This window comes from Danio aesculapii, chromosome 15 (genome assembly GCF_903798145.1).
Source record: "Danio aesculapii chromosome 15, fDanAes4.1, whole genome shotgun sequence".
Lineage (NCBI taxonomy): Eukaryota > Metazoa > Chordata > Actinopteri > Cypriniformes > Danionidae > Danio > Danio aesculapii.
The window spans coordinates 18847613-18874281 of NC_079449.1; the positions used below are offsets into that span (position 1 = coordinate 18847613).

A 26669-nucleotide genomic window follows, 5' to 3' on the forward strand; every position below is an offset into this window, starting at 1 on the left:
CACACAGGTACACCAACTGGCCCAGGCGTGCTTGAACAAGCGACCTTCTTGCTGTGAGGTGACAGTGCTAGCCACTGAGCAACTGTATTGCCCTGGTTAGATTTTAATGAAGTAAAAAGAATTGACTTGGAATAGTTAAATAATAACTTCATGAATTGTAATAAATAGTCTATTTGCTATAAGACTCACGAGGACACAAAATACTGAATATAAAATTCACAAAATAAAACAATTGCTCGGTTAACCTCAAAACCATTTTGTCTGACTAAATTACATCATTTATAGTTAAATAAAAATGTATGAAATAAATAGCCACTCAATAAACATATCAAGACGAGAATTTGTGGTCAATAGAAGAAAAAAAAAACAATCTCAAAGAATTCAAATGTGAAACATTGCTTTTTTTTGATGCCATGTAATCCTTATATCTGTTTACTGTACAAAGTTCTCAGGAAGACGGTGCTTATGTAGTCTTACGGTAGTGACGTCACCTCGTACATAATTTCAGATAGGTTAAACTGTTGATGTTACAACTCACCCCGTGCTATAATCTCCCCGGTCTCCCGTACATACACATCTTGTATAACGGATTCCCTGAAAGTCCTGCTGATGCTCGGTCGGTCTCAAACTCTCCTCCCGGTATGGTCTGCTCCCTCTCTTTTGCTCTCTCACTATATCTGCGCATGCGCATATGGCCAGCGCTGTCCGACTTAAAAACAGCTGGGCTCTTACGTGCGTTCACACAGAGAAACGTGGGACTGCAAAGCAAAGGGGACACGGCCACGGATTTAGATAAGGATTATCGCTGTTACAGTGGTTTCACAGCTATGCAAAATAAGAAAATGCAAGAGGATTAGTGACACACATCAAGCGGAGCAAAATAGCAAAACAGAGTGAGAAAGCGAGATGCGGCTCGCCTCAGAGATGAAAGAGATGCTCATGTTCAACCCAAGCAAATCGCAAGCCATCAAACACATTTAATGTGCTACAAGATTGCAATTCTTCACTGCTGAAGAGTGTTTGGAGAAGGTAAGATATTTTCTTATTTAGTCTAAAAAGCGTTTTTTCCTAATTAAAAGTGTTGTTGTTATAGTCTAACGCGTTTGTTCGCGTAAAACTAATGCATTTGAAAGTTTACGTGAGTTTTAAAGACGTCACGTTTATACGCGGTTACAGTATGTATATGCTCAAGTCATGTCAAAATTAAAGCTAACAAGTGTCGATGACCGATGTCCAAATGACAGAACCTGCTGCCTCTGCGTTTGGGATTTCCCTTCCCTTGCGAAAATTTTCTTTTTCTTTCTTTCTTTTTTTGTAGAGAATTAACCACTATTTGGAGTATTTATTGACATTTATATAGCAACAGTTTATTACCAATGATATATTTAAAATTAAGAAAACTTTTTTTTTGTATCAAATCAATGCTTATCAGCAAGAGCATGTTCATTTTGCCAATACATACATATATATATATATATATATATATATATATATATATATATATATATATATATATATATATATATACTCACCATATTATCGCTTTTGTTGCTTCTTCCTCCATGCTTTAATAAACAATGTACAGTACAATAGCTGAAGATACATGGATTTACAGCAGATGCATATGCCATCAAAGCAATGGCAGACCTTCATACAGTTGAAGTCAGAATTATTAGCCCCCCTGTTTATTTTTTTTCCCCAATTTCTGTTTAACGGAAATAAGATTTTTTTCCAACACATTTCTAAATATAATAGTTTTACTAACTAACTTCTAATAACTTATTTATTTTATCTTTACCATGATGACAGTAAATAATATTTGACTAGATGTTTTCAAGATACTTATATACGGCTTAAATGGCATTTAAAGGCATAACTTGGTTAATTAAGTTAACTAGGCAGGTTAGAGTAATTAGGTAGGTTATTGTGAAATAATGGTTTGTTCTGTAGACTATGGAAAAGAAAATATAGCTTAAAGGAGCTAATCATTTTGACAATAAAATGTTTTTTAAATAATTAAAAACTGCTTTTATTCTTGCTGAAATAAAACAAGCAAATAAGACTTTCTCCAGAAGAAAAAATATTATCAGACATACTGTGAAAATTTCCTTGCTCTGTTAAACATAATTTAGGGAATATTTGAAAAAGAAAGAAAAAAAAAATTAAAAGGGAGGCTAATAATTCTGACTTCAACTGTATATTTGAGGAAAAACAACTACCCAAAGTTTTTTTAGCATGTGATTACATCTCTAGCTACAAGGTAAAGTCCCTAAACAATAATTACAGTTTTACACTTTAGAAAAACAGTGGGTCATTTTTATTACACACACTTTATTAACTTATTATATTTGCAGTAAATCAATGGATATCCACATGAATCTGCTCATCTTGCCTAATAATACATCCATTCCCCACTGCTTCATTGTCTAAAATGGTGAAAAGTAAAAAAAAAAAAAAAAAAGGCTGTTTTAGTGTAATTGGTTCAAATCAATCTCTCAGAAGTAGCCTATAATATATTCACAATCAAAATTATTTTTCAAAGTTGTAAATGAAGAAATATTGTTGGAGTTTTTGCAAGTAAGCTTAATTTCAGTTTTTAGCAATTACACATAATACAATATAATTCTTACATTTTTTTTTTTTGTAATTGTAAATATTATTTTCTGAGACATTGTTATTTTGTGTGTGTGCTTTTTGAGTCAGGGGTCCATAGGTAAAAAAAACCCAATATATTATATATAAACATATAATTTTTTTATATAATTTTAATCATTAATTAAACATTATGAAAACACATACAGTGCTCGGCATATTGAGTACACCTTATTTTGAAAATGAATATTTTTTATTGTGAATATAGGCAATGTATTTTTGTGCATTTAAACAAAACAGATTTATTAAACATATATTTATTTAAATAATATTTAATCACCAAATATATTTAAGAATTCAATAAAATTTAAGCTAAATATTGCAACAAAAATTTCAATCTACAAAATTTCGACTACATTTTTTTATTTTTTGCTTCTCTTGATTTTTTCTCTTTTTTAAATTTGTATTTAATATTTTTCTATAACATATACATTTGGGTGTACTAGTTTTTGGACCGTTATGGTAAGTTATTTTGTTAGATAAGCTCCAGATTTGGCGTCAGTACTGGCTAATCTAATGTATATGTTCAAATATAATACTGTATAGCTTCCTATTAAAAATATGAATTCAAAAGATAGATTTGTGAGGGGTGTACTTATATATGCTAAACACTGTATGTTAAAGTTATTACTGAAGAAATAATATTTAAGTAAGGATATCTACAGTAGATTTTTATCAGTGCCTGCCTTTTCCCCTGTTCAGTTCAGTCTAATAAAGAAATGTTAGTGTGGACGCTAAGTGAACCAGAGCCAAATGTATTTTTGTTTCCTATTTGGTCCAACAAATGAAGCAAATCGAACTACAAATCGTTAATACCAGTATATAAGTTGTCCTCTGAGTCTAAACGGAAGTCAAAAATTATGTATTAAAATATAGCCATTGTCTTTTAGACCACTGATGAGATTGTGTTTGGCTTTTGCTCCACCAAAACATATCGGTTATATACTGTAGGTCTTTTATGGAGATTTGTATTAATATGACGTTGATAGGATTTGTCCATAAGAGCCAAGATATCTGATGAGCTGCACTAACATGTGTCTTTTGAGTGCGGCCAGATGCCATAGATTTCATTAGTGTATCCTTCACTCATCCTTCATCGTTTTATCAGTTCTTTATGGCTATGAAAAAGGAATATATCCAGTCTGGCTGTAAATGAGTCAGTCTTCAGCCTTCATGTCTCACAGGGTTAATCAAGATCATTTTGTCATGGTTGACCTTTCAGCAGCATACATTTACCGCCTATGGGCTAAATCGCCTCATCTCCAGAGAGGCATCTGTGCTGTAGAGTTGTGTGTGAATGCATAATCCTTCATGATGATGTGTACTGTATGTCGTAGTGTCGCTTTTGTTGCTTCTTCCTCCATGCTTTAATAAATAATGTAAAGTACAGTACCTGAAGATGTATGGATTTACAGCAGATGCATAGCCATCAATGCAATGGCAGACCTTCATATATTTGAGGAAAAAAACACTCAAAGGTTTTTTTTTTTAGCATGTGATTACATCTCTAGCTACAAGGTCATGTCTCTGAACAATAATTATAGTGCGACATACTTTAAGCTAACTGAAATCATCAGAAAAAGTGATTATTCAGATTTGAACCAGGTCATTAATTCATATAAATATCGTAATATTGTTTTTGATTAGCGCAGGCGTCATTTTTCTTTTTGTTTTTCATTTCAATTTGCCACGGTTTGACCAACCACTGTTGAGTGCAGTGTTCTCCAGCCTTGCTAAAACCTATTCTAAATAATGAATGCATAGAGGGTGGTTGATTGTGCTTCTGGACTTTTTTTCTGGCTTTATTTCCCTTCCGTCTCCTATGGTCCCATGGAAGCATTCTGAATAGATTAAGTGACTTTTTTTTTCTTGGCTGTTAATATTTATTTGCATATTTTGGGAAGGAAGTCATTGAACCCTGTTGTAATTTTTAGCATGGGCTGCCAAATAACTTGTAGGAGGTTTGGAAACCGGTTGATCCCTGCAGAGTTTATTTATTTATTTTTTATCTTAAAAGCATTGTGCATTTATTAAGTGCTATTTTTATATCATTAAAAAACTAAAGAAAAAAATCACCCAAATAATTCTGCACAGTTTAGAAATATACTAAAAATGTGTTTTAAAGAATGACAGTTGACAAGCAGCATTATTGACCATTGATGTTTATTGTTTGAGGGAAAAACTACTGACAAGTTTTTAAAATGTGAGGACAGAAGTTATAAGGTGAGTGGATCTTGTAGAAATAAGGGTAATCATTGGTGCATTTTCACAAAATAATGTACATAATATTACAACAATTGAGATTTAAAAATATAGGGATGCAAATTTGAATTCATTCGTTCTTTTTCCTTTAGCTTAGTCTCTATTTCAGAGGTCGCCACTGCGGAATGAACCGCCAAATATTCTAGCATATGTTATACACAGCATCCCCTTTCTAGCATCAAAGTATTGGGAAACATAGACTCTCTCATTCACACACACACACTCATCCACTACAGACAAGTTAGTTTGTTCATTTCACCGATATGTCTTTGGACTCTGGGGAAAACCGGAGCACCCAAAGGAAACCCACACTAACACGGGAAGAGCATGCAAACTCCACACAGAAGCCGGAAGTCGAACCAGTGACTTTCTTGCTGTGAGGCAACAGTGCTGACCAGTGAGCCACCGTGCCACCTTGGATGCAAATTAAATAAATGCCATTGTCAGTGTTTTTTTTTCTTTTCTTTTTCTTTTTCAAAAAGAAAAATATGTGCCTACATTTAAAATAAAATGTGACTAAAATTACTGACTTTAAAAGATAGACTTGCATCATATTTCAGTGAAAATGTAATTGTTTCTACATAAAGTAATTGTTAAAGGTAAAGAGTGAACAACACATGTACAGTAAACAGTTTATGAATGTGGCTTTTGGGAATATTTTTGTTGTAGCTTTATTAAACATTAGTGAGCTGTAGTAAATCACACATAATTATTTAGAGAAGGTTTTTTGATTCAAAAAATCCAAACACAACATATGCCAGGTCCATGTACTGTCCCCCACAGACCAAAGACATGCGCCATAGGTGAATTGAATAAACTAAATTGACCATAGTGTATGAGTGTGTGTTTGTGTGTGTGTGTGTGAATGATGGTGTATGGTTGTTTCCCAGTACTGGGTTGCGGCTGAAAGGGCGTAAAACATATGCCAAGAATAGTTGGTGGTTCATTCCACTGTGGTGCCCTCTGAAATAGAGATTAAGCCAAAGAAAAAATAAATGAATGAACATCAAATATATTGCAATGTGTGCGTCCGCAATAGTCACATCGCAGGATATGCAATGTATGAAAATTGATGACCAGAATTCACAAGTCAAAACATAGATTTGTGGAGACACTGCAGAGTTGAACCATTATAGAGTGAAAGTTTAACATCTTCATGTGTTTTTAAGGCCTATGTGAACATTTTAAGAGTTTAAAGTATTTTAGGAGAACATAAAGAACAAAAAAAATAAATTTATTGAATTATTTATGATCCTGCAATGCTCTTTTACATTTAATTACTCAATTTCTGTACCCGAATACTGTTAGACTCTTCCCAGAAAGCTGTAAACCACTGTTTATTTCCCTTTAATATTTGCACCATTGGGTTTATTTATGATTGTCGTTTGTTTATTATAAGTAAATAATAAATTACATTAAAAAATCTATTATATTTCAGGGCAACATGGTGGTTTAGTGGTTAGCATTGTCATCTCACAGCAAGTAGGTTGCTGGTTCAAGCCCTGCTGGGTTTGCATTTCTCCCCATGTTCGTGTAGGTTTCCTCCAGGTGCTCCTGTTTCTCCCACAGTCCAAATACAGTTGAAGTCTGAATTATTAGCTTCCCTGTTTATTATTTTCCCCAATTTCTGTTTAACGAAGGGAAGATTTTTTCAACACATTTCTAAATATAACAGTTTTAATAACTCATTTCTAATAACTGATTTATTTTATCTTTGCCATGATGACAGTAAATAATATTTTACTAGATATTTTTCAAGACTCTTCTATACAGCTTAAAGTGGCATTTAAAGACTTAACTTGGTTAATTAGGTTAACTAGGCAAGTTAGGGTAATTAGGCAAGTTATTATATAATGATGGTTTGTTCTGTAGACTATCAAAAAATATATAGCTTAAAGGGGCTAATAATTTTGACCTTAAAATGGTGTTAAAAAAAATTCAAAACTGCTTTTATTTTAGCCAAAATAAAACAAATAAGACTTTCTCCAGAAGAAAAAAATATAAAATAAAAAATTTTCTTGCTCTGTTAAACATGATTTGGGAAATATTTAAAAAAGAAAAAAAAATTCAAAGGGAGGCTAATAATTCTGACTTCAACTGTACATGCACTATAGGTGAATTGAATAAACTAAATTGGCCATAGTGTATGTGCGTGGATGAGTGTGTATGGATGTTTCCCAGTACTGGGTTGTAGCTGGAAGGGCATCCGCTGTGTAAAACATATGCTGGATAAGTTGGTGGTTCAGTCCACTGTGGCGACCCCTGTTGAATAAAGGTACTAAGCTGGAGGAAAATAAATGAATATCATCATCAATCTAAAGTAATGACTTTACAAATATAGCTAATTAAGTCATGTGGTGAAATCGTATTTATATTGCAGGGAAAAAAAAAACATCGCTATGTCAAAATTTTCCAATATCATGCATCCACCCTTTAAGTTTTGTATATTAATTTAAATGTCAGCAAAAGGCAGAAAGGATATTGATAATGCAGGGTGCTAAACTCTATTGTATAGCAGACTCTGCACAGATGAAAGACTTGACACAGTAGATCCGTGATGAGAAACCACCACACTTACTTTCTGCAGCATCCGAAAAAGAAAAAAAAAAATGCAGACATTATATTACCCAAGAATGAAAGAGCTGCATTTCTTGGAATGCAGTGTCATCCTCTGCAGCTGATGGTGATGAATTCCTGCAAGAAACATGGCAATAATGCTGCAGTGTTGTCAGTTTGTATCAGCGAGGACTACTGTAATTGTGTGCTTTTGCGGTTTTGCCAGGACTCGCTCTGGTCTCCCAGAAGAGAGCCCTGTATGATCACACTTGCTTGTCTGTGGTCTGTGGGTGTTAAAGCACTCTAGTGTCAGTACTTGGGCTACACCGCTTCCTGCATGCATCCTTTGTAGTTTAGTGGTCAATAAACCTGTGTCCAGGGGCCCGGCAGCATACGCCATCTTTTCAGCCAGCATTTATCGAGCGAATTTTAGTTATAGTGCCTTGTTTACGGCCGAGCTATAAATCTGCAAATGTAAATGTGCCTCAAGCAACACAAAGCATAAATAATCAAAGACAGACTATTCCTAACAAAATTTTAATGCATCGTCTAATTTATCTCCTTTCCTCTTTTGGCGCTGTAAGTGTCTAGTAAAAACTAGACCAGCAAATTGAACATGCTTTAAATGTATCTGCACAAAAAAAATACAGCACTGTATACATGTGCATATCTTGTAACATGCCTTGTGCTCGGTTAGATCAAAAGCAAAATCTGACCAATTTTAGAACAAATAAACTGTTCCGTTTATATGGAGCTTTTGGACGCTGCAGTGAAATCAGTCCCTGCAGTGGATGATCAATAGTTTCAGTAAGCTGTAAATAAAGTGACTGACAGTCACCTGCGGTTCAGCTCACAGCTGGAGGTTCCTCTTTCTTCAGAGGATTCGGATTAAATATTACTCATAATTTTTCCATAATTTAACCTGGACACGTCTTCACAGAAATATAGCCAGAACTATTCATTTGATTCCAAATAAACTGTGCTAAATAGCATGTTGCATATTTTTGGTTTATTTCCCTTTCACTTTAAACCAATATTATGCAAATTAAAATGCAAATTTGATGAGCTAACTTTTAATTAGTCATCACAAATACTTTGCATATGCTATTTTGAATTCAGGCTGCCAATCAGCAGACTGCTGGAAATGTCTCTTTAAATCTCTTTGATTAGATTATTCAACTCTGCGGTGTGATGCAGAGCGAGATTATTATGCAGAACATATGACAGAATTGATGGAACGCACCGCTACAAACCAATTTTGAGTTCTCATTTTAACCCAGTAGTGAAAAGATCAAAAAATGGGCTTCATGTGGAAACATCTAAATTAAGCAAATTCATTCTCTCAGAAATGAAGGTATAAAAGCTGTCACTGAGGTGGTGAGGTGCATGTTTATTGTGCATTTGGTCTTTAAAACTTCACAGACCCTACATTCACAAACAGAGATATTAAACAAAACATGAAAGGTAATATCCCAAGCCAAAATATATTTATACTACTAGATCAACAGATACATTTTTATTTAGGCTGCTAGTCTTCACATTAGTTTTCACATTTTCTAATTATGTTCATGTACATGCTGAATGTTCAAACTACGTATTTAAAATAAGCTGAAACAACACAATTCTGGAGATTTTTGCAGGAAACTTAATTATTTTATGTTCAATCTACCTAAATTAGTTATGTTAACTTCATGGATTTGTGTTTTTACAGTGTATGTTTGGAACAACATTTAAGATACACTGTAAAAAATGCAGGGTTCCACAAAATTTATTCATGTTGTCCCAACACAAATCAGTTTTAAGTTAACTTAACACTTTTAATAAATTCATGTGGATTGAACATAAAAAAATTTTGTTGTCCCAATGAAATCTCAAGAATTGTGTTGTTTCAACTCATTTTAAATAAGTAGTTTGAACAAGTGCTACCGATCTGCACCATATATTACGATGTGCAAAAATATTTTAAAGTCTGTCTATATATATATATATATATATATATATATATATATATATATATATATATATATATATATAAACACACAGTTGAAGACAGAATTATTTATTAGCCCTCTTTTGCAATTTTTTCTTCTTTTTTTAAAGATTTCCTAAATAATGTTTAACAGAGCAAGGAAATTTTCACAGTATGTTTAATAATATTTTTTCTTCTGGAGAAAGTCTTGTTTGTTTTATTTTGGCTAGAATAAAAGCAGTTTTAATTTAAAAAAAAATTGGGTCAAAATATTAGCCCCTTTAAGCTTATTTTTTTCGATAGTCTACAGAACAAACCATCATTATACAATAACTTGCCTAATTACCCTAACCTGCCTAGTTAACCTAATTAACCTAGTTAAGGTTTTATATATATATATATATATATATATATATATATATATATATATATATATATATATATATATATATATATATATATATGTGTGTGTGTGTGTGTGTGTGTGTGTGTGTGTGTGTGTGTGTGTGTGTGTGTGTAACCGTTGAATAAATAAATAAATAAATAAATAAATAAATAAACAAAGGTCACTTAACAAATCTAAATACGTTAGGTTACACGTTTAAATTGAAAAGAGCTACTTATGATAACCCTTAAATAAACAAACAAACAAACAAACAAAAAATAAATAAATAAACTAAGGTCACTGACCAATCGAAATACATTAGGTTACACTTTTAAATAAAAAAAGAGCTACTTATGATAAGCATTAAATAAACAAACAAACAAATAAATAAATGAATAAAGATCACTAAACCAACCTAAATACATTAGGTTACACATTTAAATTATGAATAGCTACTTATGATAACCGTTAAATAAATAAATAAATAAATAAATAAATAAAGATCACTGGACCATTCTAAATACATTAGGTTACATATTTAAATAATGAATAGCTACTTATGATAACCGTTAAATGAATAATTAAATAAATAAATAAAGATCATTGAACACTACATACAGTAGTTTACATGTTTAAAGTATAAATTGCAACTTATGAAAACCGTTTCCCTTAACTAGGATGGAGGGAAAAAAAAGTATTACATTTAAAGCATTTTACTTCCCCCTCTCACATTTTTTGGACGTGGCCTTGAATATATTTTAAAGGAGGACAGATTGGGGTCACTGCGGGCCAGAGGAACAGCGGGCCACCTGTCATGTGTCTGCCGGCCCGCTGTGACACTCTTTAGAAGCAAGATTATGTTTGTGGAAACCTTCTTTACTTAGAGGTTTTCCACAAAAAAACGCTTCATTCAGAGATATTAAAGAGGAGCGCACAGCCAGCCAGATGGTCAGAGATGGTGGTAAGATGTTTATATGAGAGAAAAGAGCGCTTTCCAAGCTGCATCTGAGCTCCGGGGTCAGTCCCATCAGCCCGTGAGATGGAAGTGAGGCTGCCCTGCTGTAAGTGAGATGATAACACGCTGGGAAAGCAGATGAAGACAAATGAGTGCACCAGTTTGGACCTCCATTACCTGCTCGCTGATGTCCACTGAGGGGCATAACGACTCAGAGAGGGTCTGCATGATAATGGAAAAATCTAAGATTGCAATATTTTGTTTTTCTGCAATGTACTTTAATTTGCGACATAAATACAGTTTCTCCAAATTATTTCAATAGCTCTATTTGGAAAGATTTCATTCATTCAGATAGAGTGGGTGAATTCATAAGGGGAGTTCATTTGCATAAAGTATATTACACGAATCACAAACTTAGATAAACATAATAGAGCAAATACAAAAATGAAAGAAACTGTGATTTATGGTTTTCTGAATGGTAAAACAGAAAAGTCTGTTAAAATAACAGGTTTGGAATTAATTTCTTCACATATTTATTGTGGTTATGAATTGCATTATGGAACCTTGATCCCTGCTTTGTCGGCATTTAATGTTGAAAATTCTATACAAGAATATTGCTAAATGTTTTATAACAATAATAATACTATCTGTACAAGATATTGTATATAAAAAATAATATAGAGATAGTTAAGTAACAGAAAAAGTACTGGAAGTTTATTACCAGATTTAAACACCAACCCAGACACTACAGTATATAACTATTAAAAACGTCATACAGTCACTTTTTAAAGCTTTTTAAACTTCAAATGTTGTTGTAGAAAAGATTAGGGTCCCATAATGCAATTCATAAGCGTATAAAAAAGAATAACAAAATAATTTTAATTCGTTAATTATTGTGAATAATGTTAATACAGGCATTTTTTTACAAAGTAGGGAGTCTAAGGGTATTTAGGTACAGAAATATAATAAATAAATGTAATAACACTGTTAATTGTATAAATAAATAAACTGAATTAATCTTTGTCAAAGCTTCAAATGCTATATACATACTCAGCAGGCACAGGACGTCAACATTAGGTCAGATTGACGTTGTACCCCAGTGTCATGGGATGTTGCATTTTGTTTGGTAATGAAAATCGGTTGACATCAAATCATGCTGAAGTCAATGTCCAACGTTGGACAGATGTTGCATTTTGGTTACTTTCCAACACAACTTTTTGCCAGATGTTGTATTTAGGTTACTTTCAAAATATCATATGTCTAATGGTGTTACAGCTTGTGTGGATGTTACCAATGTGATGTCTATTAGATGTTAGATTGTGGTTGCCATACCTGACAAATAAATGTCAGTATTTGACATCACATATGACGTTGGTTAAAGATGTTGGCTTGACAATCGATTTTGGTCACTTTCCAACAAATCAACAAAATATCAAAATATCAACGTTGTTTCACATTGTCCTTAGACCATAGGTCTCAAACTTGATTCCTGGAGTGTCACAGCTTTGCACAGTTTTGCTTTAACCCTAATTAAACACAGCTGTTTGCTCATCAAGGTGACTTGGAGTTGGTTGGAGCTAAACTCTGCAGAGCTGTGGCCCTCCCTTAGATGCAGACAGGAAAGAGGAAAGAGTACTGAAAAATCCTACTTAAGTTAAAGTATCATTACTTGCCTAAAAATGTAGTGTGAGTAAAAGTATCTGTAAATATTACTCAAAGTATGAGTCAAAAGTACTCAGGAGTAGTGAGTGTTACGCTGTGAAAAGCTGATGCATTTACTTGTAATATGTGGATATGTGTAAACGTAACATTCTGTAGTGCATTTAGTGATTGCCCTGCAGACACACACCATAAGAAATTAATATTAGGTTACATTTAGGTTGTAATGTCAGGTGACCAAAATTCAATGTCTAGCCATCATTAAAGGACAACGTTATTTTGATGTCCAATAACGACGTCAAATGATGTTGATATTTGGTTGTTTTTAGGTTGTATTAGAAAGTGACCAAAATCCAATGTCAAGCCAACATCTTAAACCAACGTCATATTGACGTCAAATACTGACATTTATTCATCAGGTATGGCAACCAAAAGCCAACATCTGATAGATGTCATAGTGTTAACGTCCACACAACATCAAGCTGTAACATCATTAGATGTTGATATTTGATTGATTTCAAGTTGGACGTTGGACATTGACATCTAGTGTTGGGTTTGGATGTCAACCCGATTTTCATTTCTAAACAAAATGCAACATCCCTACGACGTTAGGATACAACGTCATGTTGACATCTTGTGTCTGCTGGGTGTTTAAGGCCATTTCGGTCCTCAGACAGTAAACATCCGTCATCTTCTCATCAGTGACATGCATCTAAACAATCTCTGGGTCAATGCTTGTAAAGATTTTGGACATCATTTTGGACACTTTTAATGCTTCCAAACAGTTTGCTGCAATCATAAATCGCCAATGTCTTGAGGTAGTTCATTATGATGCGATTTACCTTCTATGTGGCATTTGATTAGACAGGAATCACAGGACTGATTCTTTTAATCCCCATAGACAAGAAAAAATAATGTAATGACTGTAGGTTAAATGAAAATAGTGGAGTGAAAGTACAGATACAGCACAAAAACAGTTACAGTAATTTGAGTATTTGTAATTTGTTACTTTACACCACTGGACGCAGGCATCTATGACGCTGTGTGTCTGCTGAGTATAATTTCTTGTGCCAGAATGCTTTAAACTTGCTTGTATGTCACACGCCTTGAACTTTCACTCTTTTTGTGGTTAAACATTACAAAGACTCCGCAATTGACATGTGTTCTGAACTGTGGTGCCTGGTCAACTTGAATCCCGACTCAACATTGAACATCCTGTGATGTGACTATTGCGAATGCAGACGTTGCGAGGTCGATTGTGAAACAATATACCACGCCGCCTTAACTCAGAGCAATGCTATTACAGTCTAAGAGTTTTGCGGCAAAATAGACTAATAAATAAAACATCAAATAAAGGCAAATAACATTTGCTTCTGAACTTAATGCCCTCTGAAATGCACTGTGGAGTCGTCAGACTTCCCCGAATGGAAAAATGGAAATGACCTTGGCTCTGCATTATTATTCATAAATGCATTTGTTTCTGTGTGAAACGCAATACCATTTACCAGCAAGCGCACAACAGAGCGGGAGGAAAGATAAAATAAGATGAATTATGTGTCCCACGCATCTCACTTGCTGTAGCATTCATTAACGGACCATCCTTATAATTAATCGAGCCGCCTCCTTTCGGCTCCATTAATTACAGTTATTTAAAATGAATAATGTTCTAAAAGCTGCTCTGCCAAATGCTCCGGTTTACCAAATATGAGGAGAAAGTCATCTCTCATAAACATACCGCGGCCTCATTTCAGGTTCATTTTTTCAAAAGCCATTTTCAGCTGAATGGATCTATATGGAGAAATTCTAGTTGAGTATACAAAGCAGAGGAGCTGTTAGAGATGATTTTATAAAACGGTATTTTCAGTTTGAAGCAAAAAAATGCTTCTAGCACTGTGTGTGTGTACCTTGTAGGGCTTCGAAATCAGCATCGAAATCGCAATGTGTGCGTCCGCAATAGTCACATCACAAAGATATGCAACATTGAGTTGACTTTGCAGTGTAATTTTTACATTTGCATATACATAGATTGTTGCATTTATCTATGCTTTTAGTTTCTTTATTACATGTTATGCATGATTCCGTCTCCTACAGTATTATCCCAGTCAATCAAAATTAATACATTCTGCAACACTTTAGGGACCAAATCTCATTATTAACTAGTTGCTTATTAGTATGCATGTTATTGAGATATTGGTTGCTTATTAGTACTTACTGTATAAAGCACATGTTCTGTATGATCCTATTCTACATCCATAATCTTACAGTGCACCCATATTCTGATGGCTACTTCCAGCTAGATATCGTGCCATGTCATAAAGCACGAATCATCTCAGACTGGTTGCTTGAACATGACAATGAGTTCACTGTACTCAAATGGCCTCCACAGTAACCATATCTCAATCCAATAGAGCAGCGGATGCCCTTCAGCAACAACTGAACTTTTTATTAACTTTTCAAGTTAAATATTTTAGAATAATTCAGAATTATTAGCCCCCCTTTGAATTTTTTTCTTTTTTAAATGTTTCCCAGATTATGTTTAACAGAGCAAGGAAATTTTCACAGTATGTCTGATAAGATTTTTTCTTCTAGAAAAAGTCTTACTTGTTTTATTTCGACTAAATTATTATTTATTTTCGATAAAAACAGTTTTTCATTTTTTAATATCCATTTTAAGGTCAAAATTATAAGCCCCTTTAAGCAAATTTTTTTTTGATAGTTTACAGAACAAATCATCATTATACAATAACTTGCCTAACTACCCTAACCTGCCTAATTAACCTAGTTAAGACTTTAAATGTCACTTTAAGCTGTCTAAAAGTGTCTTGAAACATATCTAGTAAAATATTATTTACTGTCATCATGGCAAAGATAAATTAAATCAGTTATACGAGATGAGTTATTAAAACTATTATGTTTAGAAATGTGTTGAAATTATCTTCTCTCTGTTAAACAGAAATTGGGGGAAAAAAAACGGGGGCTAATAATTCTGACTTCAACTGTATATATTTTTTGCTATTAGTTTTAATAGACATGATATTATTTGGCATCTAATTCAATCTGTAATATGATGTGCTCAGCCGAAAACACATTTTCAAATATCTCAATTTTCTTAATTTGCTTAGCTGTTTTGAGCACTTCTTCTGTGATCGACACCCTAATCTATGCAGTCAGCACAATGAAAATCTTCTTTATATACATGTAAGCAGCTTTTCATATTTATTTATATTATTCACAAGCTTTCAATTATGCATACATAGGAAAAAAAGCATTTTTTTGAGAACATGACGCCACAAATGATTCAAGTGATAAACATAGATTCATTCAGTATAGATGAATCTGACACAGTTTATTAGAACATGATCATTTTTTATTCATTTTTTCTTCCCCCATCACCTTGCTGCACTGAAGCTGATGTTGAAAATAAAGGTGTAGAATGGTAGATTGTGATTTCTGTCAGCTGTGCATGCATTCTAGGTCTCGTAAAGGACAGATTTGTTAGAAGCTGCTCTGAGTACTGGCAGAGAGGGAAAAACTAGCAGATGCCAGTCACTCACTGTTCATAGCTGGAAGAATAATGAGCCCTCAGGCTGATTGACATTCTCAGCCGCCTCATAGTTATGGCTTCCTCTGGTGCTGGCGAGGACATCCGCCCCTGCATCTCAAGCGTTTATGCAAATCTAGGCCTTTTGCCAGTGCTTGGCCTAAAAAGAGGAAGTTGGGGATCACTGTCAAAAAACAAAAGAAAAACAGGGTTTGGTGATGTGCTTGCATGGAGAGCTGAAACTCGCTCATTTCTCTCTGGTAAAGATCTGATGGGGATTATTATAAATAGCTAAATTTGAACCATCAAACCAAAATATAAACATTAGCTAAAATGAACTAAATTCTTATTTTATTTCAGCTACTTGCTAAACTATTTAAAATAAATAATTACACCAATAAAAAATATAAGGACATTCATAATTATAAACGAAAATAAAACAAATATTATAAAAATTTTAACTGTTAATAAAAACTACAATAGTATCTTAGTGATATTAAAATAGAACCAAATTTGAGTCAGAAAAAGTATAATGACATTTATGAGGATGTGAAACATGGGAAAAAAAGAATATGCAGTTTGTCAGTGTACCTGTGTTATTTTAGTACTGAGTAACTTTTGTAAAAATATAATAAAAATATATATTTTAATGTATTTTCATTTTTTATTGCATAAAAGTATGTTATTTTATTTTAATACATTTCTGTTTATTAATTTATAAAAATATTAGCTAGATTTGGGATTTTTGTTACATTACTTTTATTTATTTGGCGCCACTTAATTCCTGTTTCCCCCATCCATAATATACATTGATGTATTTTCTTTTGTGAGATCTTTTTTTTCTGTTAGACTTCTTACACTATTGTAAATAAATTCACTTATTTTTGCAGTATTTTGGTTGTCGTTTTGATATTTTGCCACCAACTCACCACAAATTTTAATCACATTAAATGTTACCTCTTAAACCCTAGTGCAAAACTTTAAAGTCGTAACATTCTGTTTTTAATAATAGTTTTTGTTTTGGATTTTTTTATTTTAAGTAAAATGAAAATAAAAATTTTACTTTAACATTTCTAGACAGATGTCGTTTTTAATATATATATATATTCACCTTTATTTGTATAGCGCTTATACAATGTAGATTGTGTCAAAGCAGCTTCACATAAAAGGTCACAGTAAATAGGAACAGTGTAGTTCAGTTTGTAGTGTTTAAGTTATAATATATATATATATATATATATATATATATATATATATATATATATATATATATATATATATATATATATATATATATATATATATATACTCACAGGGGCAGCATGGTGGTGCACTGGGTAGCATAATTGCCTCACAGCAAGAAGGTCACTGGTTCAAGCCCCGGCTGCGTCAGTTGGCATTTCTGTGTGGAGTTTGCATGTTCTCCCTGTGTTGGCGTGGGTTTCCTCCGGGTGCTCCGGTTTCCCCCACAAGTCCAAAGACATGCGCTATATGTGAATTGAGTAAACCAAATTGGCCGTAGTGTCTGTGTATGAATGTAAGAGTGTATGGGTGTTTCCTGGTGTTGAGTTGCGGCTGGAAGGGCATCCGCTGCGCAAAACATATTGCAGGATGTGTTGGTGGTTCATTCCGCTGTGGGGGAAACATTTCCGCGAGAAACATTTCAGACTGGTTTCTTGAACATGACATGAGTTCACTGTACTCAAATGGCCTCCACAGTCACTAGATCCCAATCCAATAGAGCACCTTTGGGATGTGGTAGAACAGGAGATTCGCAGCATGGATGTGCAGCCGACAAATCTGCAGCAACTGCATGGTGCTATCATGTCAATATGGACCAAAAGCTTTAAGGAATATTTCCAGTACCTTTTTGAATCTATGCCACGAAGGATTAAGGCAGTTCTGAAGGCAAAAGAGAGTCTTACTCTGTACTATTAAGGTGTACCTTATAAAGTGGCCGGTGAGTGTATATATATACACATATATTTTTGAATAAAATTATATTTATTTTATGTAAAAAAAAAATATATTTTTAATTTTATGAGTTTAGTTTTTTTATTAAGAAACTACATGTATGTTATGTAAAAATCTATATTTTATTTTTATGGGTTTAGTTTTTTTTTTCAGCATGGATTTTTCTAAAACTCATCCATATTCATATAAATGCATTAATATGAATTAGCCACTAATTTGACAGAATGTAAAACAGTTATGCAGCTCTTGTGAGATCAGGTTGTTGGATTAGTCATTTTGATTACAAAGCAAACATTCTTCCTTTGAATTATCACACACTTTGTTTAGGAACAGAACCAGTAAATGGGGTCAATCTGTCTTAAGCCCAGCTTGAGGAAAAAAAAAATTGGTTGTACATTCTGCTTTTATCATCTGGCCTCAAATTCTTCCCATTAAGTCTCATGCATTAAACCAAATCCACATTCATATTCACGTGTAGCCTGGTGATTATGCTTTTAATGCATAGTCAGTGTGTGGCTCAGCTTGTGTTTGCATCTTCTGTGGACTCAGCCATGTTTCCGATGAAATAGAATGGGAGAGTAAGTGGGACACACAGTGGGCTCTGTACAGCCAGACTTGCTTGATTGGCATGAATGAATGGAAGTGAGGGCCTGCCCACCCCTGAGTTCAGTTAGGCTTGTTACGAGGTTTGTTTTTCACCTCTTTGCCACACAAAAGAATTCTCAGTGGAGCTGAAATAATGGGCTGAAAGTTTCAAGAATGTCTAAAAGCCAATGGAAGCAAAAAGTGCTGCTAGTTCCAGAAACAATTTAGCTTAGAGTAGCAGTACTAAACCACATTTCAGATCATTTTTGTCCTGTTTCCTTTAGCGTTTTCACTGTCCAAACACAAGTGGTCAGTTGAGATGCATTTCCATTTGGTACTAACGTGTGCAAATGTGCCATGTGGTCTTATTTCTTATTAAGTAACTAAAATAATAATAAATAAATGCACTAATAAAAGCTATAAAGACATTAAGAATAAGAAAAACTAATATAAATGGTATAATTATAGTGGCCAAATTTTTTAATTTTACAATATAATTTATAATAAAGTCACATTTACACAATAAAAATGACAAAAATATATTAAAAATAAGGTCTAAGTCAAATGTTTACTTAATAATTTTTAACCACTGATATCAATAAAGGATTTTCGTTTTAAGTGTATTTCTTTGTAATCTTGTGTAAATATTATTTAGTTGCTATTGACAAAAACTTGAATAAATAAATTAAGTTAACTTAAAGCATTAGAGTTATTCATTTATTCATTCATTTTCTTTTCGGCTTAGACCCTTTATCTGGGGTCGCCACAGCGGAATGAACCGCCAACTTATCCAGCACATGTTTTATGCAGCGGATGCCCTTCCAGCCACAACCCATCTCTGGGAAACATCCATACACACTCACTCACACACATATACTAGGGACAATTTAGTCTTACCAATTCACCTGTGCCGCATGTCTTTGGACTGTGGGGGAAACCAGAGCACCTGGAGGAAACTCACGCACCTGGAGGAAGAACATGTAAACTCCACACAGAAACGCCAACTGACCCAGCTGAGGCTTGAACCAGCGACCTTCTTGCTGTGAGGCGACAGCACTACCTACTGCGCCACTACCTCACACATTAGAGTTAAGTTAACATAAAAAATGTTATTCATTCATAACTCATCCTGTTTGAGTTCTACTTAATATTATTAGTTTATGAGTTACAATAACTTTCATTAAGTCAAAGTAATAAAAAAATATGAGTTAAAGTATCTTAATTCATTTAGTGATTTTCACTGTTAGGTTTTACTGTGTACAAAAGTTACTCATTACTAAAATAACATTACAGTTCACATTATTATTTTACAGCTTATCAAATTCGGTGCTATTTTAATAGTTTTAATATTTTAATCACCAAGATACTATTGTAGTTTTTAATCATAGTTTATTCATTCATTAATTTTCTTTTTGGCTTAGTCCCTTTATTAATCAGGGGTCACCACTGCAGAATGAACCGCCAACTTATCCGGCATGTTTTTACGCAGCGGATGCCCTTCTAGCCGCAACCCATCTCTGGGAAACATCCACACACACTCATTCACACTTAAACACTACGGACAATTTAGCCTACCCAATTCACCTGTACCGCATGTCTTTGGACTATGGGGGAAACCAGAGCCCCCGGAGGAAACCCACATGAATGCAGGGAGATCATGCAAACTCCACACAGAAACACCAACTGACTCACCCGAGGCTCGAACCAGCGACCTTCTTGCTGTTAGGCGACAGCACTACCTACTGCACCACTGCGTTGCCATAATAGTATTACCTAGATCTAACTTAAAAAAAGTGAGGCAAGCGGCTGCATTGGATGTTTTAGGTTGAGTCAACTTCCAGCCTTTTTAAAGTATATTAAACACTGCAACATTGCTTAAAACAAATGCAACAAAATTACGTTGAGCCAACTAATATTTCTAAAATTACTCAAATCAGATAAACCTACTTTTTTTTTTGTTAAAGTTAACTTATTTATAAGTTGCTATATGTTATACCTGTACTTATTTTATTAAGCATAAGAACTGTCTTTTTATCATTTATATTAGATATTACTATCATCTGTATAGCTTTTATTTGTGTATTTAGATATTTAGTTAGAAATCATAGGACAAGACCCGTTTGAACACATGCTAGGTATTTGGTACTAACAGGTGTGCAAATATGTCATAATGCTTCAATTTCACTGAGATCATTACGCGCTACATTTATTTTCTGTGATTTTTCATTGAGATTTAACAGTACTATAGGGTATATGCACAGCTAGTGTTTCTTCTATACTGATTATCTTCCAGTGAATGATTAATGACTTTTTAAAAAATTGTATACAGTTTATTTTACAGCATAGATGTTGTAATGTAATTAAAATATAATAAGTTAAATAGACTTAAGCATTCATTTACACTGTAAAACCCAATAAGTTAAGGTAACTCAAACCATTTGATTGCAACAAACCATTTAAGTTCAAAAACTAATCCAAATGAGTACTGTGAACTTAATCCAGTTGAGTAAACGAAGCAATTTGAGCACAGTAAAACCCAGTAAATGAAGAGAACTCAAACCAACTGAGTACTGTAAAACCCAATAAGTTAAGGCAACTCAAACCGTTTAAGGAAACCGATTGCAACAAACCATTTGATTAAAAAAAACTAATCTATATTAGTACCGTGAACTCCTTTTAAAATGAAATAATGACTTATTTAATTAAGTCATTACCTTCAACACTGAGTTCAAAACTCTTTTCAAATAAGTAGTATTAACTTTCGGTTAATTTTGAGTTCACTACACTCATTTCATTTATTAAAGTTGACTGTTGGGCTTCACAGTGTAGTTGTTCAAGGGTAAAATGAGATAAAAAGCCTTTTACACGCCTGCGCCGTCAGAATCAGCAGGCTAGCACAGAAACTATTGAAAATTTTTTTCATTATTATTGAAAACATTATTTCATTATTATTGAAAATAATGAAGTAAAATAAAATACATGGAGTGGAAAAATTTAATATTTATTGCTGGGCTTCTTCATTCTGAGACCTACTTTATATTGGATATCAATCAGGCTGTGAAGATTAAAGAAAACAGACCACAAATGTGGGGATTTTGTAGAGGCAAACAGTTCACTAGAAGCGTTTGACCCAGGTTACTGAAAAATTAAAAGTCCATCTGCATACTTCTGCATATACCATATTGAATGAGCAAACCTCAATTCCAGTGTTTTGGTAGAGCTCATCAAAACATCAATATCTGGTTTTAGTATGTTTTTCTAAGTTGATGACAGCCATGTAGAGTAGGTGGTCTTTAGTGGCTGTTTAAACAGATTTAGCTACATGATTGTCATTTCCGCGAATGCAATCCAATCACATCTGTTCAACTCTAGAAATGGTCAACAGCTCAAGAAAATGTAGACCTCGTTTACACCCATATCTTGTATACAACAATGTGCAATTTTAGCAACAATATGTAATGCAATATAAGTCTCTGCAGTGTCGAGAACATGTCTGTAAAGTTTAAGCTCAAAATACCCCACAGATCATTTATTACAGCATGTCCAATTTGACACTTTTTGGGTGTAAGCAAAACTGATCAGTTTTCTTGTGTTTACCTTTAAATGCAAATCAGCTGCTGCTCATCATAAAAAAACAAAACTACACAAAACTTGAGAATCTTACACAGCCAAACTGTAGAGCTGGATAAGTTAGCGGTTCATTCCGCTGTGGTGACCCCAGATAAATAGAGGGACTAAGCCGAAAAGAAAATGAATGAATGAATAAAATGCCGCCTTGATAAACAGAATAATTTTATCTAAATTATTAATTAAAGTTAATAAAAATAAATAAATAAATAAAACCCCAAACTTAGTGTATGTGACCAGTAGTGTATGTGAAGGAAAATATCACTGAGGTGTTTTCGACACATCTAGATTTACCTTCTCTTTTAGACAGAAAAAAATCCTTTTTTGGGTGATTTTGAACTTTGTAACTTTGCAGATCTTATAAACTCCCAGCTATACAGCACACTAAATAAAAAGAAAAAAGATGAAAAAGCATCATATGACCCCTGTAATGTAAACCCAGGCCTAGGAGACTGTAGTTCCCCGTATTACATTCTTCTCGTCTTTTGTGTACTCATAAAGACAGACAGGAGCACAAACAGGTAATGCTTCTCCAGCCAGCGAGGCCTCCTCTCTCCTCCTAATGGAGACATACTACCAGAATAACTGCCACACACTCTCTCTATATTTCGTTCTTGTCTCTGGCACTTCGACGTATCCCTTAGAATGAAAAAAGTGAAAGATGTGCTTCGACTCGAGTCTAACTGTTTTCTATTTTCCCACCAGGTTCCCTGAAGTCTTTGAGCTGTAAGAGCTCTGAGTACATCCTGCCACAAGTACTTCTGTCATCAAGGCAATGTAACGCCACAATCGGGCTTTCGCTTAATCCTCTCACAGGTAAACGGCGGGACATTTTGCCGGAGGAATTTTTGTGCTCAAAGAGTCCTTAAACAGAATGTGAATAAGGTTTCGGTGACAGAGCTGTCTGGAGAATGAAGCTACTGGAATAGAAATCTATCTTTTTTTTTGTTGCTGGAACAATGGCAGAATGAAACCGTAGAATCCTGAATTTCTTCACTGGAGGGAGGGCAACATGGCAAAGCCCTTCTACAGGCTTCAGCGCTTCTTGCGACGGACTCAACTGCTCTTCTTGTTCCTCGGTGTTGCTTACATTATGGCTGGAAGTGTCCTTCTTCTGCAGAGACATGGACTGGTGGTATCACAGCGTGGGATGAGTAGTTATTACCCACTGCCATCTTTGCCGTCTCCTCCCAGAGCCCTGGAGGCACCTGCCCTGCGGACGAGTTATGGAATAATGGGTGCTCGGCTCGCTGGAAAAGGGGTGGGATACCAAAACGCTTTGACCGAAGACATCGATGGGCCACAATGGCTCATCTCGCGAAACCAGGAGATCCGACATCTGAGGCGCCGCTGGTTCCACAGCCTCATGTCTGAACAGGAAGCATCCAGAGTGGAGAAAGTCCTTCCGAAGAGAAAAATTCGACACAAAGGTGAAGCTCAGCTCTTATTTCAGTTTTGAAACGAACAGTGAATTGTGAAATATTGACATTTTATTTATCTGTTTTCTGTTAATCCTCTAATGGCTGAATTCATTCAGTATTTCATTTTTGAGTCTTTTGTGACGCTCTCCTAATTTATTATTAACACAGATCTGTTGCAACGGATGGAACTGTTGCAATAGCATAAAACTCTCTTGATATTTTGATAAAAAAAATTACAAAAAATGTAATAAAATAATATGGAGACAGAAAGGACTGACCACCAGCAAATCAGAATATTCAACTGGACAGCACATTAGTTTTGTTTTCAAAGTCGCTGCCTCAGTCAATCAAATCCAGTCAAATAAAGCCTAGATCTCAGACTACTGGGGTTTTAGCCCGATTTATGCCTGATTTTCATCTTCTGAGAAAAGAAGATAAATAAGTTTACTACAGCCTATGATAAGCAAATAAAATCTTAATTTATGTTGTCATATTTTTTGTTATCAATTTTTTAGTTTCTAGCTTAATAAAGAAAAAATAAACTCATAAGAATCATTTAAAATTATATATATATATATATATATATGTGTATTACTTAATGATATAGGGTATATTTTACATATTAGACAACTAAAGCACAACAACAGTGAAAGTCAGGGAATTTAATAGTTCTGGCTTGAAGCCTGCACATCTCTTTCTCTGTTCGCCATGCTGGAGAGGAGCAGACTGTGCAAAAGGAGCGCAGAATGTGTGACATCGAATACAGCTCTCGTCTGATTGGCTGAAAGGTACAGTTCTGCCAGGAGAGTCTCAAAAATGCCCACACATGTATCCAGGGGGAGTCGTACGTGAAAGAGGATTTGCACATTCTCATTCAGGATGAACTCGCAAATTTTAAATATTCAAAACTTTTTGTACACTTTTATACATTTGCAAATGGTGTTTTGCATTTGTGAAACGTATTTTATGAAAATGTATTTTTATTTTGTGCCCGTGAATTGTTTTGTGAATATATCTAAATATTTTAAGCTTGTGAATTTGGTTTTATGCATGTGAATGTGGCTACGCATGTGTACATCGTCTTTTGCGTGAATTTCTTTTGAATCTTTTTTGTCTCCATGAAATAAACCATATTTTGTTAGATTTTTGAAACTTGGAAGAATTTAATTTGAGCAGATATTTTACTGCCATTATTAGTCTTCCATGCCACATGGTCAATCAGAAACTTATTGTTTTCTTTTGTGTGCATTACTATTTTGGTGAATAGAATATGCATTTGAAATCACACCCTTTAATTGGAATGAAGCTTACTGCAGTGTCCTTAATGATACATTATACACTATGCACTTAAGCACTTACAGTATACACACAATGAAATAGTATATTAATTCAGTGTTGTCCTAATGGGGTATAGGCACACAGACTTTAAATTTTCAGTCAAGTAGCCCAAACGCTTCCTGTGTCTTTCCATTACAAAATCACCACGTTTAATATCTGATTTCTTTCAAAAACTGTGATCTTCACTGCCTGATAGATTTACAATATAATGTGTGTCTCAGACCATACAAGAAGCACTGCATTAAATTCCATCTTCCCTCACCATGTCTAGAAAAGAATACATTTATTTTACCCAAGTATTTTCAAAGAAGTTTCTGCACTAGTCTGCTGCTACTGACAGCACTAGCATCATCTTGTTTTATGCTTGAACAACTAAATGAATGCTTAAGTCTATTTAACAGATTTTATTTTAATTACATTACAACGTCGATGCTGTAAAAGGAACGATATGAAATTGAAAAGTCACAATAACCTTGAATAACAGTTTGCCAAGTTTACAGTTGGCTGAAAACCAATAGCTAAGCATATAGCCCATTGCAACACTAATGTTTTTTAGTTACCGAGCGGAAATTTTAACTGTTTCCAAGTCAATAGCAAATAACTTTTAACGGTCTCACACGCCAACAATTTACTCATCCTGACTTTGCCCCTATAGCTCCTCCCTTTCCGCAACTTAATCAAATCTGCTATGGTTGAGTTCATGAGGTAATCAACATTGCACACTTCTGTTTATCAGTTGAATAAGTACATCATCCATGTATTTGAAGTGCACTTATTCAGTTATTCATTCATTTTCTTTTCAGCTTAGTCCCTTTATTAATCTGGGGTCGCCACAGCGGAATGATCCACCAACTCATTCAGCATATGTTTTACGTAGCGAATGCCCTTTCAGCTGCAACCCATCACATGGAATGAAGTGCACTTATTTTTTTTCTAAATATCAATATGAACACACTGCTCATCAACATAAAATGGTGTAGACTAGTGTAGAAGCATGCAGTTAGTAAGAAACGCAGCTTATCAAACATATCTAAAAGTTCACATCAAACACACACACACACAAAGGTGAAACTCTGTGCTAAATGAGCTGTGTGCTTTCTACAATGACAAATTGACTGTTTATGATAATTGGTTTATTTTCTCAATTATCTCGATTCCAAGCTGTGCTGCAGAATCTTCCCATCTGTTTGCACGGAAAAAGGTCACGTTCTGAATTTCTGATGCGATTGTTCTTCTCCACTCAGGGACGTACTTGGGCTGCTTTCTGGATGACGCCAAGGAGCGGGCGCTCAAAGGAATGGTTTTCTATGATTTCCGGAAAATGACCAGCACATTGTGTCAAGACACCTGCACGGAAAGGTATGCCATTAGCACACAATATTCTCAAATACAGACAGATCCTGTTTTAATCGTTGAGCTACCAGAAAGCAGGTGGACATCTGTTGCCGTGAGGCTTCACTGTGCTCGCCTTAAATCAAGAAATAATGAAACAGTGTTTAGAGAAAAGAACATGCAGTGTGCATCCCTGTGCCAGCTGGCAGAGCTCATGCTGGGAATTGGATCATGCCCAATTAATGGAGCGCGGCTCTGAACCCAGAGCTGGAGGAGAAACATCTATCTGTCGTGATGGAGGAGACGCTTTCTCTAGTTCTTAGGCCGGTAGATAATTGACCACCCGAGAACAAGTGTGAGGCAGACTGACCTCCTGTAATTACCCCCAACGTTTCATAGCTTATTTCATTACT

General features: G+C 34.4%; 1 protein-coding gene across 1 annotated transcript in view; it reads left to right on the top strand.

Moving 5' to 3' along the window:
* The first annotated feature begins 759 nt into the window (after positions 1–759).
* Positions 760–26669, top strand: part of LOC130242459 (sialate:O-sulfotransferase 1) — a 57020-nt gene continuing 31110 nt past the window's right edge. Inside the window, exons 1-3 of the mRNA XM_056474577.1 lie at positions 760–1029; positions 22871–23595; positions 26169–26283. Of these exons, the coding sequence (XP_056330552.1) occupies positions 23178–23595; positions 26169–26283 (533 nt within the window). The 5' untranslated portion in view covers positions 760–1029; positions 22871–23177. The remainder of the gene's footprint in view (positions 1030–22870; positions 23596–26168; positions 26284–26669) is intronic.